The 18,909-nt window shown below is 40.1% G+C and overlaps 2 protein-coding genes across 3 annotated transcripts in view; one reads left to right on the plus strand and one right to left on the minus strand.

The window, feature by feature from the left end:
• CARD14 (caspase recruitment domain family member 14) overlaps positions 1-18,909 on the minus strand; it is a 74,284-nt gene that overhangs the window by 55,217 nt on the left and 158 nt on the right. Inside the window, exons 2-3 of one of the 2 annotated variants that reach the window (XM_075216738.1) lie at positions 18,514-18,744; positions 1,563-1,700 (exon numbers count right to left, since the gene is read on the minus strand). In XM_075216738.1, coding sequence (XP_075072839.1) covers positions 1,563-1,700; positions 18,514-18,724 — 349 coding nt within the window. In that variant the 5' untranslated portion in view covers positions 18,725-18,744. Of the gene's footprint in view, positions 1-1,562; positions 1,701-18,513; positions 18,872-18,909 lie in introns of those variants that run through there. The other variant, XM_075216737.1, reaches the window with a different exon arrangement.
• EBI3 (Epstein-Barr virus induced 3) overlaps positions 1-18,909 on the plus strand; it is a 305,430-nt gene that overhangs the window by 41,290 nt on the left and 245,231 nt on the right. The window lies entirely within an intron of this gene.

An 18,909-nucleotide genomic window follows, 5' to 3' on the forward strand; every position in this document is an offset into this window, starting at 1 on the left:
TATATATATACATACACACTTATTGACTCATTGAGGGATAATTATCAAGCCTAGTGCAAAGAGAGAAGGAGGTATTGCCCATGGCGACCAATCAGAGTGAACGTTGGAAAATGAAAGCAACATCTACTTGGTTGCTGTGGGAAATACAGTAATTTTCTTTTGCACCAGATATCACACATTCATCAGATTGGCAGAGGATATTTTCGGACTACTTGCATAAATAGAAATGGAGGCATTGCCCATTGCAATCAGTGGAAACTGACAATTTTCTAATGAAGTTTAGAGAATGGTGGCAAAATCCTGATTGACTGCTATGAGCAACATTACTTATTTTCTTTCAAGGTATTTTATGCATATCCTTTAGTGTTACAGACTATTAACACAGCCTGCTCATCATTTTACGGTTACAAATAAACTCTATCTTTGGGATTAGTTGCAACTGGAATAGTCCTTACAACCTTCTTAAAAGACCAAGGGTTAGATTTACTAAACTGCGGGTTTGAAAAAGTGGTGATGTTGCCTATAGCAACCAATCAGATTCTAGCTGTCATTTTGTAGAATGTATTAAATAAATTAAAGCTAGAATCTGATTGGTTGCTCCACTTTTTCAAACCCGTAGTTTGGTAAACTTACCCCCAAAACTTAGACTTAGCTAGCATAAATCTAATCAAGTACTTTCTTATTTTCGTGTGAATTTATTTTGCGACTGTTACCATCATTAGTGGGAAGTGTACAAGTCTTACATGCTTTGTCACACGCTTTAGATGCACTAAAGACATGATGGTCCACTGGAAAGTGAAACAGCACCATAGGGTATAATTATCAAACATTGTTTAATTCTATTATTGTGCTCTGCGCTGGTTCAAGAAGTGAACATGAAAATTGATGGCCTAACTTTTTGTGAAGGTTTAATGCACAGTTGACACTTAGTTTGATAGATCAAGGTAAAGGGTTCAATGGTATTAATTTAATAAATATTTGTTTTAAATATAATTAAATGTAATAACCTGTTTTTGTAATGAGCGGTGTTGTGAGCTAGATTGAGCTCACCAGTATACATGGATCCTCTATGGGTTTTTAAAAATAATAGGTTTTAAGTAGGTCATATATGAAAAACACAAATACATGATAATTTATTTATCGTTTATCATGGACATAGGTGTTTAATAATGTTTCGGACTCAAAAGTCCCCTTTTCCCATGGTTCTCTGTATGTCAGAGAGCCTACAGTATTTAGACTTCCGTCCATTGGGAACTTCTAGTAACTTTATGGTATACACCTAAGTATAGTTGTTAGTGTGACGTTTTTATAGTTTGAAAAAAAAAATGTAATCACATATTACTTAATATTGATTTACTATAATGAAAATGATTCTTATCGACATCTTGTGCATTATACAGCAACCCAGAAATAAAAGCAAATTCTATATCTTGTGTCTTAACAATAATATTCTGTTCATAAAACAACTAAGAGGCCAGAAAAATTCCTGCGTTTTAGTGGAACTTTTTATAAATTACTCTTTCAAAAAATATTAGCTCTACCACATTAATATTTTTTCTTACTGCTAAAGCTGTTGGGATCCTTAGATGCTTCTTTTCCAGTAATGAGAGTATAAATTTTCGGATTCACCAGCATCAAGCTGTCCAAGAAGGCAATTGCTCCATTCTTGCCCCGTGTGCTCAGAAGGTCCAAGAGGTACCCTAAAATGACAGTAGAATAGGTACTTAAATCACAAAAACAAGACATTTCACAGACTAAGTATGGAAATTAGCAAAAGTGTAAAACAAATTAAAGGATTAATTGAAGTGTGTTGCTATCAGGTTTACAGATTATTCAACTGACCCCAGGTCACAATACAAAAAAATTGTACCTTAATAATAATAAGAAGGTTTGATGTTTGCTTTATTTTTAGTAAAATGATTAGTGTGAGATATTTTATCAAAACACATTTGTTAAAACCTGAGACATAGTTTATATAGTCTTCACCTGCAGCAGAACCCATTCCCATAAAGCAAGCAGGCTTACTGATGCTTTGTTGCCCACGTGTCTTATACACACAGCCCAAGGTGCTCAGTAAAAAAACAGAGAACTAGACAAATAAAAGTGAGGGGAAACTAATTTTTACACAGTATGAGAATAAAACACTATTGGTAGCAAAGGTAAAATAAAACAGTTGGCAAGAGAGCAGTCAGGGTCAAGGCAGTAAATTTGAATCAGGAAGAAATAAAGCTAAGTTGGTACAAAGAAGATTAATACTGCACTCAGGTTTCAGAGAACAGAAACTACCTGAAGCAAGAATAGAATGCCAGACTTGGATTTATATAGTTAAATTGGCACCAGGATGTTGTTGGTTGCATGCTTGGGTGAAATTCACTCAGTGCCTAAGTAACAGAACTTATGAACATATACTGTAGGCACAAGGTAGTGTGCACTTAAATGAAAATAGAATAACTGTGCATAAGATATGCTACAATAAACGTTTGCATGTTTAAAGTATCAATTAGCATGAATAGATAGTACTGTAGAGCCCGCTGAGGACTCTGAGGCCCACAGTACCAACTGTATTATAATTTCAGGAATAAAATGATCTTTTTGACAGTCCAAAGGTAAATATTCTTTGAGAAAACAATCGCTCTTCATTATATTATAAGTAAAATAAAAGAACCAACTTTTCTTGTAACTTTTATTCTGGATGACCAATGCTGGATTGAAATGGCAGAAGAAAAACAATGGTATGATCAACAAATACAAGTGAAAAACATTTACAATTTTAATGATGGAAAGTAAGTGCACAAACCTATACTGGATGCATCCGTCCTTTCAATAATCTTATATACATAGTCACCAACATACTTGGCAGGCCATAAGTCTTATTTTTGTTTCTGTTGACGAGCACACATTAAAAAGACTTCAAACCTTGAAACTATTATATGTTGCTTATTAGCAAAACATAGTTTCCATTGAGTTTATTTTTTGGTCCATTACAATGAATATTCAGTTTAGCATCCCCAGATGATGAGCAACTATAGCTGAGCAAAGTGGTACATGTGGTAAATGGTACCTGATTGGTCACATGTCCTGTGCATATAAGCTATAGAAGCTCACTATATGGATCAAATGGACAAACAACATAGGGCCTGATTTAGAGTCGGACACAAGTCCATCTGATCAGCGCAAAAAGCACTTTTGGCCAAAGATCCGTGCGCTTAGAGAGGTGGAACGGGGAACAGCGCCGGACTGGCCCACAGGACTACAGGTAAAATTACCGGTAGGCCCGGCTACCTTACGGCCACACCCCCTTTTAGATATGGGCGGAGCTTACCTGGAGGCCCGTTGTTCACACCAGGGTGCTCGCATTCCTCTCCGGCGTACCCGCTGCTGCGGATGACTGGCTGTCACTGACAGCCAGTCATCTTTCACCTTTCACATGCGATCGCAGCTGCGATCATGTGACCCTCCCACTCACCCTGTCAGCTGATGTTCCCGCGCCGCTGAAGGGAGAAGATCAGAGAGGCTGCATCAATCAACTTTTGGGTAAGTATACTTTAACCAGTTGTTTATATTGTTTGTGCTAAAAAATCATTTATGTATTACAGTTTTTTATCTTGATAACACTGGATTACAATGTTATTAGTATTGGTTTTGATATTAATTTAGCTTTGTTGATCATTACACACACCCAGTATTAGATACACATTACAGTCCAAGTAGGTGCATATGTTTGTATCCTTGTGTGTCCCACTTCCCCCCTGATTTGCGCCCATCCCATAAAACCCTGTAAATTTTCATTTTTTTGAGTACTGTCAGGATACTCTACCCCCTGGGAATAGTGGCAGCTTCACCTTCTTTTTATTTTTACCAGAAAGTACTAAGGTAGCGCTCATCGTAAAAAGTATATGGGGTCTCCCATTACATCTGTTCTCAATATATATATATATATATATATATATATATATATATATATATATATATATATATATATAAAATGTGTGTGAATTGAGAAGACTATTGCAGGCATAATATGAATCGGGGACACTTGCATGGCGTTACATTGTGGGCACTACCGTGTGGCATAGCATTGTTTTGGGGGCACTACTATGTGGCATAGGGGGGCTGCCTATCTATACTAAACTATAGGGGGGCTGACTATACTAAACTCTAGTGAGGGGGGCTGCACAGAGAACACTATAGGGAGGGGGTGATGGGGCCTTTAATGCTGAGGTGGTTTGGGTCTATAATTGAATGTGGGTGCTGTTGATTTAATGGCAGGGATGGTTGGCATTTCTAAATGTACCCATTATTTTTTCCAAATAGGGCCCTCAACATTTCTGGATCCAGACAAGCCGCAACTAAAGAAACCAGCAGCCACAGGTGGTAATAGTGACAACAACAGGTAGGACAGTCTGTCAAATGTTCTGAATCTAGCGCAGGCTTGGCTAACTTGTGGTACTCCAGGTGTTGTGAAACTACAAGTCCCAGCATATCCTTACAGCAATAAGCTGCTATATTGGCAAAGCATGCTGGGGCTTGTAGTTTCACTACACTAAGGTGCTAGCTGTCTTTCGTGGACTGACCACTCCCCCTCTAGTGTCTGGTTCCGCCTCTATGATGACTGACCACACCCCCTTTGGTGGGCCCCTAGTGTTGCATTCCCCGGTGGGCCCTTCATGCCCCAGTCCGACACTGACGGGGAAGGTAGTGGGCGAGCCTGTCCATGTAGAGGCGTGTTCACGCCCTTTACATGCTATTTTGAGTTGAAAGCAACCACAGATAGCTGTCTAGGTGACGTATCTTTTGCACTTTCAGCTGGTGCAAGACACCTTGGTGTATTAAAAAGCAAAGAAAAACAAAATTTAATTTAAAAAAAAAAAAAGTGTGCACCCCCTCCCAAACAGCATAACCAACCCTTGTGCTGTTTGGGGGGGCTAAAAGAACAATTTTTATTTTATTTTTTACATTTTTTTTTAAATTTAATTATCTGTTTTACAGGGCGCTGTGCATGATACACTTGCACGCCGACCCAGATGGCAGATAAAGAGGCATGTTTGTGCAATTTGCACAGTATTCTAAGTCGCACGGATCTAAAGATCCGTTTCGCTTTAAATACTGTGTAAATTATGGGATGCAATTTACACTTACAATTTCAGTGTAAATTGCGTCCGACTCCAAATGAGACCCATAGTGAGCAAAATGGAAAAGGTGACAGGCCAGGGTAAATACCAGATAATACAAGACATATCAAATCAGCAAGCAGAAGTCAAGGTCAGCAATATTACAATGACCAAGGACAAACAGGCAAATCAGCAAAGAAAGCAAAAATCAAAATCTCCCAGCACACTGCTGTTAGCTAAGACTAATTGAAACAGTTTCCTATTTGTAAATAAGATGCAGAAGTCTTAGTTACACACACCTGCCACATAACAACAGCATTGTTGTACTAATAGAATGGCCTATAAAATCTAAACAATGAGAGTAGTCATATAGGGTAATTTATGTATATGTATTTAAATTGCAAGTCAACTTACAAGCCTCCAACAAATAGACATAATCCAAATACTCAGTGAGTTACTCTTGTTTGGGAGAGTGGCCCTGAGTTTTGAAATGAGCCTGTTGCTTATGCACTATTGAAGGCATAAGCAGTTTGAAACCTTTTGTTAATAATGTGAGAGGGTGGGTGATTATTGTTTGGAAGGGAGCACCCTCTTTTGTACCATTGTAAGTGGAAGGGGTGAATGGGACAAAACCTTCTGCTACCCACATGAGCGTTTGGGTCACTGTTATTGTGGAGGGGAAACCAGGGTGCTGAAATGAACATTGTTTTGTTACATGAGGGAAGGGGTTGGCAGAACATAACCTGGTGTTAACAAGTGGATGGGGCACTCTTGTTTGGGAGGGGGCATCTGGATAAGGGAAATGGCTGACAGAGAGCATTGGGAAAGTCACACTCTTTGATAGACTCCAGAATAAGGGAAATGCTTCAACCATACAGTTCTGTTAAATTACAACTTGATACTATCTTGTTCAGAACAAAATAAAATCAAATAGCCTCCATCTGAAAATCTCCAGTTCATTCAGCCAGGGCACTCCATCACAAAAACATAGGTCCAGTGAGCACAGATGAACACAGAGACAAGCCAGGCCCTGTTGCTTCAATAGGCTCAATAGAAAAAGGCCCAGAACTGGCAGAAGAGGGTGATATAAATCCATGATAGACCATTCTCTCTCTGAGCCTTAGTTGATCTTAATAGCTAACTGCATTGCACTACCAAGGGTCTCTGTATAACACACTATAGGATATGTTATGGCATCTAATGGTCCAATGCAAAACTGACAACAAGTATCGAGATTGTTCCCTTGGGGGTCGATAGCCCAGTGGAGATATTCAGCACAATATTACTATGGGCTTTCCAACCTCTCAAAAATGCAGTGGTACCTTAGCAGACGAGATGCTGTCAGGATTGTCATACAGGAGACCTAATTTAAGTTAGGATCAGAAGCACTCTTACATTAATTTTCCTTTTTACAGTCAATAGTTTCCTTGGCTCAGGCCTTAGTCAACAATTCCTGTGCAATCTGAGACATGGCTTGGATTTGATCTGTGGGTTCCATTTCTTTATAGGCCCATTGTAATACAATGTAAGATCAGTATCACCAGTTGGTGAGCAACTATAACCGAACAAATTGTGGTCTTCATCTATAGTGGCTCCCTTTCCCAAAGAGCTAAATATGCTCACCTACCATGGATGACCTCAGGTCATGTGCATGTGGGTACAGTTACTCCTTAGTATGGATCAAACTAACTGACTATTTAGTGGGTAAAACTCATATTTAGACAGGCCAATACTAGAAGCAAGGAACTACAACAGTACCTACAGTCACTACCTGCCAGATCCAGGAACTAGCACTGCACCTGTAATGATCAAACATCTGGATCCAGGAACTACCACAATGCCGATATCAATTAACATGCTTCCTAAAAAAGGATCTACGCTTAGACATTGCCATTTTCACCTTCTGTATCATGTGTAATTTTATGTCATTTGTTCGTAGTGTGATACTCTTTAACTGTACAGCACTTTGCAATATGTTGGCACTTTGTAAATAAAGATGATAATAACATAAAAAACTAACAGGATAGTAACAAATTTTCAAATAGAAGTTGAGGTCACTAAACAAATAATGATTAAGGGCAGGTCACTAGAATCAGTGGTTAAAAACATAGAAGCAAGAAACCATCCAACAGAAAATGCACACCCACGTCATAATAGTAGAAACCTATAACACTGATCACATGGCCAGAATGCGGGAGCACACCTGTGACCATGTGTATGCGACCACACTAGTGCAGTACATGGATGGGAGCATGGAAGAGTTGGATATGCAAACCAGTTATGAACATTACAATTGTCCACAAAATTTTACTCATTATCCATAAATTGATATCGCAATGGCTAAAGTTAATAAAAAATATATAGGATGTAAATCCAAACAATAAAATGAAGCAAAAGAAAAGTATTATCTCAGTAGATGAATGAGGTGAATTGATATATATAAATTAAGTCCACAGAAGAAATTCAGGGCAGTCAATTTGGTACACTGAGACATGATAAAACACCTTAAATTCTGTTCCAGGGGTTGAATTATTCTCTGTGTGTGTTGGTTTGAGGGTAATAAGGACATTTTTTTTTTCATAAATTGTACTGAAAGTCTCTTCATCAGTGTAACGCCCCCCTAGTGGCATTTAAGGAACCACACACCCCAGTGACTTTGGCTGGTTGCTGTGCTGACAACACACCCCAGCCTGACTGAGTGAGAAAGAGGGGCTGTCAGCAAGGGGGACTTGGAGAAGATGGAGGCAGAAAAAGTGCGGGAAATAGAGGGAGACAGTGAGAGACACAGACTAGGAGAGCTTTGCCCAGAATTGGGTGAGTGATGGCTGCTGTTTAGAGATAAATACTACTGTCCCCTAAGCAAGAGTGGGGACTGACCCCAAAAGAGAATGGGGGAGGGGGGTGGGTCTTGGGTGTAAGGATGAGATCCAGTACATGTTTTGTAGTGTAATATACTCAGTCATGTTAACTATTTTCCAACTAGATCACTTATTTTTAAAGATTTCCTCCGCTAACAAGCCCAATGTTTAGAGTAAAAAGAAAAATGTGACATTATCTCTTTACAATATGTTATGTAACCTATAATGGATACATAAATGCTGCCACACTGCTGCATGCAGCAGTGTGGCATATACAGAGGGGAGGATTCCCAAAATTCCAGAGAGGGGGATAACACCATATCACTAAAGAGATTCCCAAGAGAGAGAGAGAGAGAGAGAGAGGAGGGCATTTTTCATGGAAGAAACCCTAGAGAGAGGGTTGCTGCAAGAGGCAGTGTGGATGAAGTGTCAGTGCTGAGTGGCTGAGAGTATACAAAATGAAATGTCAAAGCCTAGGGGCTGAGAGAACACAGAGACGTGTCAGAGCCCAAGGGAGAATTCATCCCCGCAGAGGAGGGGTGAGCTGCAGTTGAGAGTTACACAGCGTGTGTCAGAACTGCATTGAGGGGAAGCTGCCTGTTCAAGGGAAATGTTTGCCTGTTAGCATCCATGTGAGTGCCCCTGCAGAGAAGGGGTGAACAGCAGTGAACTGTCTTATATAACATCTATATAACATTAAGAACAGTGGCTTAGTGGTTAGCACATCTGCCTCACAGCACTGCGGTCATGAGTTCGATTCCCAGCCATGGCCTTATCTGTGAGGAGTTTGTATGTTCTCCCTGTGTTTGCGTGGGTTTTCCTCCAGGTGCTCTGGTTTCCTCCCACACTCCAAAAACATGCTGATAGGTTAATTGGCCATTTAGACTGTAAGCTCCAATGGGGCAGGGACTGATGTGAATGAGTTCTCTGTACAGCACTGCGGAATTAGTGGCGCTATATAAATAAATGGTGGTGATGATGAAGAACTGTGCTGGAGAGAGTAAGGTACTGTATATACATATATATCTGTATTGCTATAACCATTATGATTACCGTGCTGTAGGAAGAGGGGTGTAAATAGAGAGTTAAGTTTGTGATGGTCTGGCGCCTAAATTATTCTGACTTTTATTGCACTGCACCACAAAGTAACATCATTTGTGCCCCACTACTTACAAAGAGACTTTGAAGTAAAATACATGCATGTGCAGGCACCACCTGGTCATTTACACCCATGCCCATCAGCTTGGTGGCAATCTTTACCCCGATGAACCAGGTTAACAGCAGGAAACAGAGTGTGCACCTTGAAAGTGATGTAATCGCTGGCTGACGGCTTCTTCATTCGTTGCCACTGTTTGAGGAGCGGGTACTAATTACCCGGCCCCGGGCATGTCAGGGGGCCCGGCCCGGGCCCTCGCGCCGACAATTTTTTTTTCAAAACTAATTTTTTTTCTTTTTTTTTCTCGGCGGGGGGGCCCGACATCCATTGCGGAGCGCGACGGAGGAGGAGACCATGGAGGGAGCCGGATCGCCAGCTGACAGCACGGTAAGTATTTTCTTTTTCCAGGTTTTTTTTTTTTGGCTTCCTGCGACGGGCCCCCCTCGTCTGCAGGGCCCATATATATATAATCATTTTTATTTTATTTTTGTATATATAGGGACCCCGGTGCACTGCCCAAGATGTTCTTAAGAGGGCCCTGCCTGTTTTTCCACCTCCGTCTGTTACTCCAACTGCACTTAGTGCATGTTGTACTGTGCTGTGATGTTGTATGTTATTGCTGTGTACATTGGCAGCTCTCCTATTATCAAATCATACACAAGTTTGATGAAGACAACTCTGGCCATGAAAATGTACTGTTATATTGTAACATTGTTATATTGCTATAGTATTTTTTTATTCTCACTGCCGATATAGCGAATGTTAGTAAAAAAACTTTAGCTTATAATACTAATTATCTCCTTAGAATAGTGCATTAATAGGCAATAATGCACCAGCTGAAATAAAGACCTTTGGAATTGCCTCGGGCCTTTAGCTTCTCCAGCCAGTACATTATTAGCCACTAATATCATATTCTAAGGGGAAAATTACTTAAATTATTATTATTGTTATTACTATTATTATGCTCTAGTTATTAAGCACTGATATATTATTTAGCCCTGAATATTGAGTGAATAATTATACAAATAAATGACATACAATGACATGAAGCAGAAGGTAAAGGTGGCCCTGTCAAATTAGAGTTATAATCTAAGGGGTGTGGGGAACAACTGATACATAAGGAAACAGAATAACAACAGTAGCTGCTGGTGGGGAAGTATGTATAGAGCTTTCCTGTCCATGTATAGTGTACTATAGGAAGTGAAGTCTGTTTTATATATCATAGCTCCATAGTGTCCACAGCTAAAACGGAGAGTGTATTGGTCAGCCAGAAATTCACTGCTATGAATCAATGAGAATGACTATATGGCGCTCTGACTAGAGCTAGAACAGCGAGACTTGAAAAGATACATTGTAGAATGAACAAACTCAACTAATAATAGAAAAGCAATTTAGTATTTATCAAGTGAAATGTAAGAAGCAGAGAACTATGATTCAGGAGTAATATAAATGTACTCAATTAATTATAAAAAAATAAAGAGGTGGTAATTACTCAATCCTCTATATAAAGCTATACTGTTAATGACAATTGGATAAACTACATGTCTGCGAGATAACTCACACAAGCTTTAGCAAGGAATTTAAAACCTCAAGCAATTAGAGGAAATAAAAAAACATGTGCAGCCAGCAATTTTAATTTCACATTGAATTATTCACAAAATTCACTTATTCACTTTATCTAGCTGTATTTTAATGATCTAGCAAGTTCTAATGAAATTTAAGAAAAGTTGCTTTTTTAGTAGTAAATGACGTCAATCTAATATTTAATATAAATTATCATAAGGACTCTACGATATGCACCGCATTAAATAAACAATATCTCTCATTTTTGCTATCTATACAATAGTGCCAGAAGTTTTGAGACACTCCCAATATTACTCATAGTTGCCAACTTTTAAATAGTGAATTTCCGGGAGATCCCGGACAAGGGGGCGTGGCTGAAGGGCAGAGGGGGCGGGGCGCAGCCAATCGCGTAGTTTTGTCCCTGCCCCCGCAATGGGAACATCGTTTTTGTTGCAGGGGGGCGGGGCCAGATGGCACGATTCACTGTGAATCGTGTCATTTTGGCTAGCAAATTGCAGGATGTGTTAAACTTGCCTGCTTTCCAGGGAGTCCGGGACACCTACCTGGATTTCGGGAGAGTTGGCAAGTATGATTTTACTCTGTCTTTAAAACTAGATCCCTGTGCTGGCTTTCCTTAGAGGGTCTGAATTGTTTTATGAGCCTGATTCCCCTAGGAAAGAAAATAAAGAAAGCAAATTGCTGTATACAAACACAAGACTCAAACAAGCATTTGCTTCATTTTGCTTTCCATCAATTTCAATGCTGCCTGTAGCATTCACAAGCATTGACACTTAGTAATGGACTTCTATGGGAGTGCTCATTAAGTACACAGTACCCAAGGCTGTAGAGAGGCTTTGAGACCATTCTTCGAAAGCTGTGTCAAATGCAAAAACCAATTACAAGGTTTTGACTTCACTTTTAAGAGGTGCTTTTTATTGTTCATGTGCACAGGGCCTTACTTAGCTATCAACACAGGTTTGATGATGAGTATGGATTACACTTTAACAAAGAGTCCAAGCAGCTATCAATTATTTTTTTAACTCAGTTTGGGCTTTCCTTGTTATTCATTGCCAATGACATTAACCTTTAACCAATGAGTCTAAACTTTTTTAACTCCTGATTGTAAATATTAGACTTTTGTATTAGGATGTCTTACTCTGATTTCCCTCATTTGAATTTTGATTTGTCTTCAAAACTATGTGGTTTAAATGTTAAACATGTTTAAATGCTGACAAAAGGTTAATAAGAATAAGGTTGACTAATTTACAAATGGTCATCAAGAGATTTTTATAGAATTAATTTTAGCTGCACAAGTTTTAGATGTTCATTTTTTCATGTCAAAGTGCTGGGAGCTACCAGGAAAGAACCATTTGGCTGGGGTGGCACTCAGAGACACACCATGTCCGATCACGCTGCTTAGTCCTGAGATGACTGGTTGTGAGGTGCAAGCTCAAGTCAAAGGATTGGAGAAGGTAGAATAGTGGGGGACGAAGCCAAAATCAAGGGATTGGAGAAGGTAGAATAGTGTGGGACAAAGGTGATGTCGAAGGATTGGAGAAGGTAGAATCGTGAAGAAAATTTGGCATGGACCTCTGGAAGTGAGAGGGTTAATTAAACACAAGGGATGCAGCTTCAAAAACTGTTTCATTGATAAATCTCAGGGGATAACCTATCTTTCAATGTACTAGCTTGGCACAGAAATGACTAAGTCTCCATGTTATTGTTTTATTATAACAATGCATAAATTTATTCATTAATACTGCTTTCCAGTTTGAAGCATACAGTATTATAGAGCTGACATTGCACATCCTACTCTTTTCGATGAAAAGAAAAAGTAACATCTGCACATCATCATGTATTTATATAGCGCCACTAATTCCGCAGCGTTGTACAGAGAACTCACTCACATCAGTCCCTGCCCCATTGGAGCTTACAGTCTAAATTCCCTAATATAGACACACAATCAGACAGACAGAAAGAGAGGGAGAGACTAGGGTAAATTTTGATAGCAGCCAATTAATCTACCAGTATGTTTTGGGAGGGTGGGAGGAAACCGGAGCACCCGGAGGAAACCCACGCGAACACAGGGAGAACATACAAACTCCACACAGATAAGGCCATGGTCGGGAATCAAACTCATGACCCCAGTATTGTGAGGCAGAAGTGCTAACCACTAGGCCACTGTGCTGCCTACACATGAAATTGAAGTGTACCTTTATTTATTACCTATACACTTATTCATTTAAGATAGTGGTAGAATTAAACATGAATTCATTCCAACCCGGGAACAGCACTGGTAAATGAAATGAGAAGTTTGAGCTTAGAAGACTTTGTGCCACGTACAAGAGGACATGTTGGAATGTCTGAAAGGACAGAGAATCTTGCTGTATAAGTGTTTTATTTTTTTCACCCAAAATTACTTAGGTTGCAAAGTTTTCACAATCACGGGCTGCACAAGACAAAAGGGCAGTACCACAAAATCGTGACTGTTCCAGTTTCCGTACAATAGGGTGGTTTGTACAGTGTGTGGGTTTACAGTGCCAGCCTCACCTCTTCCAAGCAGCACACCCTAAGCTCATTAAGTATGTCTTAGACTAGTAAAGGAATGTGCATACATGTGAAGGCAGCACAATAAGATTTAAACATAATTTGTAGATTGCAAATTGTGTATTATGTTTGGTTGAAACAGCCGAATTGAGGCACTTTTCAGATTGTCTAATACAATATGAAAGTGTGATTATACAGACTGTGGGCTCTGCCTTATTTTCTAGCTTTTATATCATCTGGGCTCCGTCACACTCAGTTGAGAACAGCAATCCTGCTTCTTGTGTTTCTCCTAATTCCAGGGCTAAAAATTGAAGGAATGGACAGAAACTAGTGGTCATCCTGACCTTTCCCTTTCTACCAGTACATTAAGTGCTTGCCTTCCACGCCCCATTCATATTACCTGGAGCCAGTGCTGTCTGCAAGAAGCTTGATAAGTTACCATAACAATGACAAAATGTGCACCCTCCTCTTTTATAAATTATTAGTTCATTCAATAATGCTTTTTCTTTTAATACAAACCATATAATACATTTTAATAAAGAGAGTAATACAAATAAATACATTAAACAGCAAACATGAATTGCTATATGAATAATATAAATGTAGAACGTGTATTCTTTGTAATAAGATTTAAAATTTTTGTAAATTAGTTTGTTTGTGCCCCCTCTTCATCACACTTTGCCCCCTTATCACATGCTGACCCCTTATCACACGCTGCCCCCTTATCACATGCTGCCCACCTCTCCACCACCACACACTGCCCCCCTCTCCTCATCCATTTTGCTGCCTGACTCTCCTCATCCATATTGCTGCCCCCCTCTCCTCATCCTTATTGCTGCCCCCTCTCCTCATCCATATTGCTGCCCCCTCTCCTCATCCACACTGCTGCCCCGCAATCCTCCATCACACGCTGCCACTTCTCCTCCATCACATGCTACCCCCTCTCCTCCGCCACATGCTGCCCCCTTATCCTTACCCATATTGCTCCCCGCCTCTCCTCATCCACATTGCTGCCCCCCTCTCCTGCATCACACGCTGGTCCCCTCTTCTCCATAACATGGTGCCCTCCTCTCCTCATCCATATTGCAGCCCCCTCTCCTCCATCACACGCTGCCCCCTCTCCTTATCCACATTGCTACGCCCCTCACCCCATCACATGCTGCCCTCCTTTCTTCCATCACATGCTAACCCCCTTTCCTCCATCACACGCAGTCCCCCTCTCCTTATTGACATTGCTTCCCCCCTCTCCTCCGTTACACGCTGCCCTCCTCTCCTCATCCACGTTGCTGCCTCCTCTCCTTCATCACAAGCTGCCCCCCTCTCCTTATTCACATTGCTTCACCCCTCTCCCCATCAAACGCTGCCCCCCTTTCCTCCATCACACGCTGCTCCCTCTTCTTATCCACATTGCTGCACCCCTCTCTCCATAACACTCTGCCCCCCTTTCCTCCATCACACGCTGTCCCCTCTCCTTTTTCAACATTGCTGTCCCCTCCATAATTTACTTACCTTTCTATGATCTTCTTTCCTTCTCTTCTCTTCTTTTCTCTACTTCTGTCTTCTTCTCTTTAGACTTTTCTTCTACTCTGCTTCTTCTCTCTGTGTGTGGCTTCTGGCTACTCGCTGACAGTGTCGGGACGTAATGACGTCTGACACTGTCAGTGAGGAGGGAGCAGAGGGTGGGGGGAGGAGAGCGACGTTTTTTTTCACATTTTTATTTTTGTGCCGGTGGACAAGCGAGGAATGCAGGGGAGGGGAGCGTCCGTCAGTCTTAGCACTCCCCCGCCTTGCTTACCCCGCTTACCGCGTTTCACCGGCTCTCCTGCTTTATTGTCAGATTTGTTTGTTATAGCTTGTAACACTTGTTTAAATCCCTGCTGATATGTTTTTACACATATATGTCTCTTTCTTTGATAAAATGCATTGATTTACTGAGAATAAGGGTAATGTGCAGCCATTTGAAAGTTATAGGGGCGAACCATGCGGCCCCCTAAGTGTATTAGGTTGCCCACCACAATAGTGACCAGTGTATATATTGTTATTAGTATTGTTAACAAGTATTTATATAGCACCAGGATGCTCTGTAGCTCTTTACATTTAGGAAAAGACACATTCTTAAAACAAGACTGGGTATTAGCAAACAGAGAAAAGGGTGAGAGTGTCCTGTTCGCAAGCTTACAGCATATAGTAAACAAACGTTTGCATGCATATCTCATAGTTGTCTACTCTCCCAGAATGTCCAGGAGACCCCTGAATTTTTGAGAGCAGGGCAAACTCCCGCATCCTGTATACTTCGTTAGTGAAGTGTATGGGGGAGAGGCTAATCAAGTCATCCTGGTACCACTCCCTGCAGTAATAGGCCAAAATTTGTATAGTTTAGCAGAGGGGCAGGGTCTAAAGAAGTGATACGCGTGATCATGCCCACAGGATGCGCCAGCTTTGGAGATCTTCTAGAGGGGAGGTCTCCAAAGTTGGCAAGTTGGCAAGTATGGCATATTTTTTTTATAAAACCTTATATTTTTCACTGATTACATAATATGCTTTGCTTTCTCTATCTGTTCATTTGAGTGCTTTTTATCAACTGTAACGCTCTCACCCTGGTGCTATGTATATGCTATCACCCTGGTTGGGATACATCGTTAGCAGCTATATTCAATACCACTATATCATATAAATATACAGGGTTGTTTATATATCGGTCTTTAGAGATATATGTAATACAGCATCCCATGTTCTAGTTTCTTGTTAGTGCTCTACCAACCTCTTGTTATTATTTGCTTTCTGCTTAGTGCTACTGAGTACTATTTGCTCTGATATTTTTAATGTTATGATGCTTATATGGCACATTCAAATACATTGCAAGATTGTGAGGTGCCCTTGCATCTCTGTACTGTAAGAAGGAGAAAACTTTTCCCAGACTTACAGAAATGAAATAGGATCTGAAAAATAAAAAAAGAAAAACTGCAGGAGAAAAAAAAATGCAAAATATCAGTCTCTAGAGCTTCAGCAATATGTAGTTTATCCTAAAGCATGAAACATTTTCCATGCAGCAAAACATCCGATCATCTCTAGACTTTCACTCTGCAAGACACATTTTAGGATCATCATCATCATTTATTTATATAGTGCCACTAATTCCGTAGCGCTGTACAGAGAACTCACTCACATCAGTCCCTGCCCCATTGGAGCTTACAGTCTAAATTCCCTAATATAGACACACAATCAGACAGACAGACAGAGAGGGAGAGACTAGGGTAAATTTTGATAGCAGCCAATTAATCTACCAGTATGTTTTTGGAGTGTGGGAGGAAACCGGAGCACCCGGAAGAAACCCACGCAAACACAGGGAGAACATACAACTCCACACAGATAGGGCCATGGTTGGGAATTGAACTCATGACCCCAGTGCTGTGAGGCAGAAGTGCTAACCACTAGGCCACTGTGCTGCCCCTTTCATCACACTCTCTGGTAATGAGAACTCATACATAAGAAAAGTTACAGAGACTGTTATTCTTGACTATGACAGCATTAATATATCCCACAGACATTCCCTTGGATGCAGAGGAATTGCTTCTGTCAGTACCTGGGCTTGTCAGGGAAACAGGGCAGGGATTGAGAAAGAAGTCTAAGCTTGAAAAACAGCAGAAAACAAGGTATGGTTAGCAAAGCTAAAATGGGTATCACCTGGTGACTGGTCTGGGGACTCCCTCCATCACTATGCTATGCATCATGCAGATTACATCACTAACACCTCATCTGTGTTCAGACAGGAGGGTCCATTTTCAAGCAATAGGAACCAGTTGTATATTAATAAAAGTGGGGTTTAACATTATAATGTTTGAGTTTGTATTTTTAAATAACAATAAAATATACCAGATCAATTTAATAATTGCCACTCCTTACATATAACTTCATGCAAAAGACATATATCTAGAAATCAGTATATATTTCTAATTATATATTTATAAATATTTCATTGAAATCTACATATATCGTACACACAAACACACAAAAATGAAAAAATCATGACGCAATGTAGGGAAAATATATGACCCAATATAGGGATTCTCAGAGTTTAGAGTTAGGACTACCTGATAGCAGAAGCACCATGAAGTGGAATACACCTTATCATATATTTGCAATATGTGTAACTAAGACCTCTGAGTTTTGTTTAGAAATGGAAGTTAGTGCTATTTGGTGTATAATAATCACTCCCTTTCTAACCCCTGCTGTTGCCCTTTAAGTTGATTGAACAACTGCCATTAGGTGTATCACATATATAGTACAGTTCACTGTTTTGTATTATTTAATTCAATGAACATATCTCTCATTCCCGTGTTATAAACATTTATTTATTTTTAATATTGTATTGAATTATGTTAATTTTTCCCATAGCCCCACAATACAATGCAGCGAGCTTACTGCTCTAAGGAAATCCAGTTTAAAAAGGTTGGTGTATGCCAGGTTTAGATTACTGACAGGAATCTGGGTGATATCGCTATTCAACTCACTTACTGTCTCTTTATATTCACACACAATATTACAAACTTGTCCACTCCTCCTGAATGTCTGGGAGACTATAGGTAGACCTCCCAGAGTCCCAGGAGAGCAGGCCATTCTCCCGCTATCTGGCCACTTGCTTGTGGGCATGATGGTGGCCTCTGTGACACGGTTTGTCATGATTCGTGGCTTCCCAATCCCTCCATTAGTTTACTTCATCTCCCCTCCGGGATCTCCCGGGTTCAAAAGAAATTGGAAAGTATACAATATGCTGAAGAGATGCTAAACTTAATGCAGTAACATTATGTACTGTATCCCTCTGTTGGCTCCTGTTTTGATTTCTAAAAATATTTTAACAGCTCCTCCTTGTATATGATTATATGTTATAGTGGTTTGTGTCTATTGTACCTGTGCGTAGTGTGCGGAGTTGTGTGTGTGCATTGTTACATTTATAGAAAAGACCTTGTCAAATCTCAAATAAGGTTCTATAGTCTGGGCTACTGCTTAAAGGGGCACTTGTTTTTGCCCAGCCCCTCTGCAGCCAAACACAGCAAATTGCCCCCTAACATGAAACATATTGAACAGAAGCAGAATTAATTTTACTTTCATCACAAAACATATATTGCTTTCAAGCTTAATAGATTTTTAGCGTAACAGTAATACATATCACATAGAAAATATAGTATCATTGTAATAATGTCCATAAAAGAGCATATGTCTTAGAGCATGTGCATTGAAATCGTTTGTACACGGCCCTCTCCCAAATATCAAGACTCACCCAGCTTCATGGCCCTGGTAGGATACTTGGCAGAGTGCAGAATCTCCTCTTCATCCATTGCATCCAACACTTTGGTTTGGCGCAAGTATGGAGTAAGGCGCTCTGGTGACAGTTGTTGTACAATTTTACATCTGTGCCTTTCAATCATGTCCCATAGATCCTTTTCCTCCAGATCCATCAGTTCTGGGTCAGCTTGCCACTTCCCTGACATAATTCTTTATGGTACACAAACTGGATAAAAGAGTAGAAACTGAGTTCAATACCTTGCTTGTCAAAATGTTCTTAAGATATAAGGAAGTACAAAATTATAACGTGAGCAAAATCAAAGCACAATGTTATTAATGTTTCAGTTTCAAGGTTCAGTAAGAAACCTGTAATGTGTTTACTTCCTTGTTA

Source organism: Mixophyes fleayi, chromosome 6, assembly GCF_038048845.1.
Source record: "Mixophyes fleayi isolate aMixFle1 chromosome 6, aMixFle1.hap1, whole genome shotgun sequence".
NCBI classification, from domain to species: Eukaryota; Metazoa; Chordata; class Amphibia; order Anura; family Limnodynastidae; genus Mixophyes; species Mixophyes fleayi.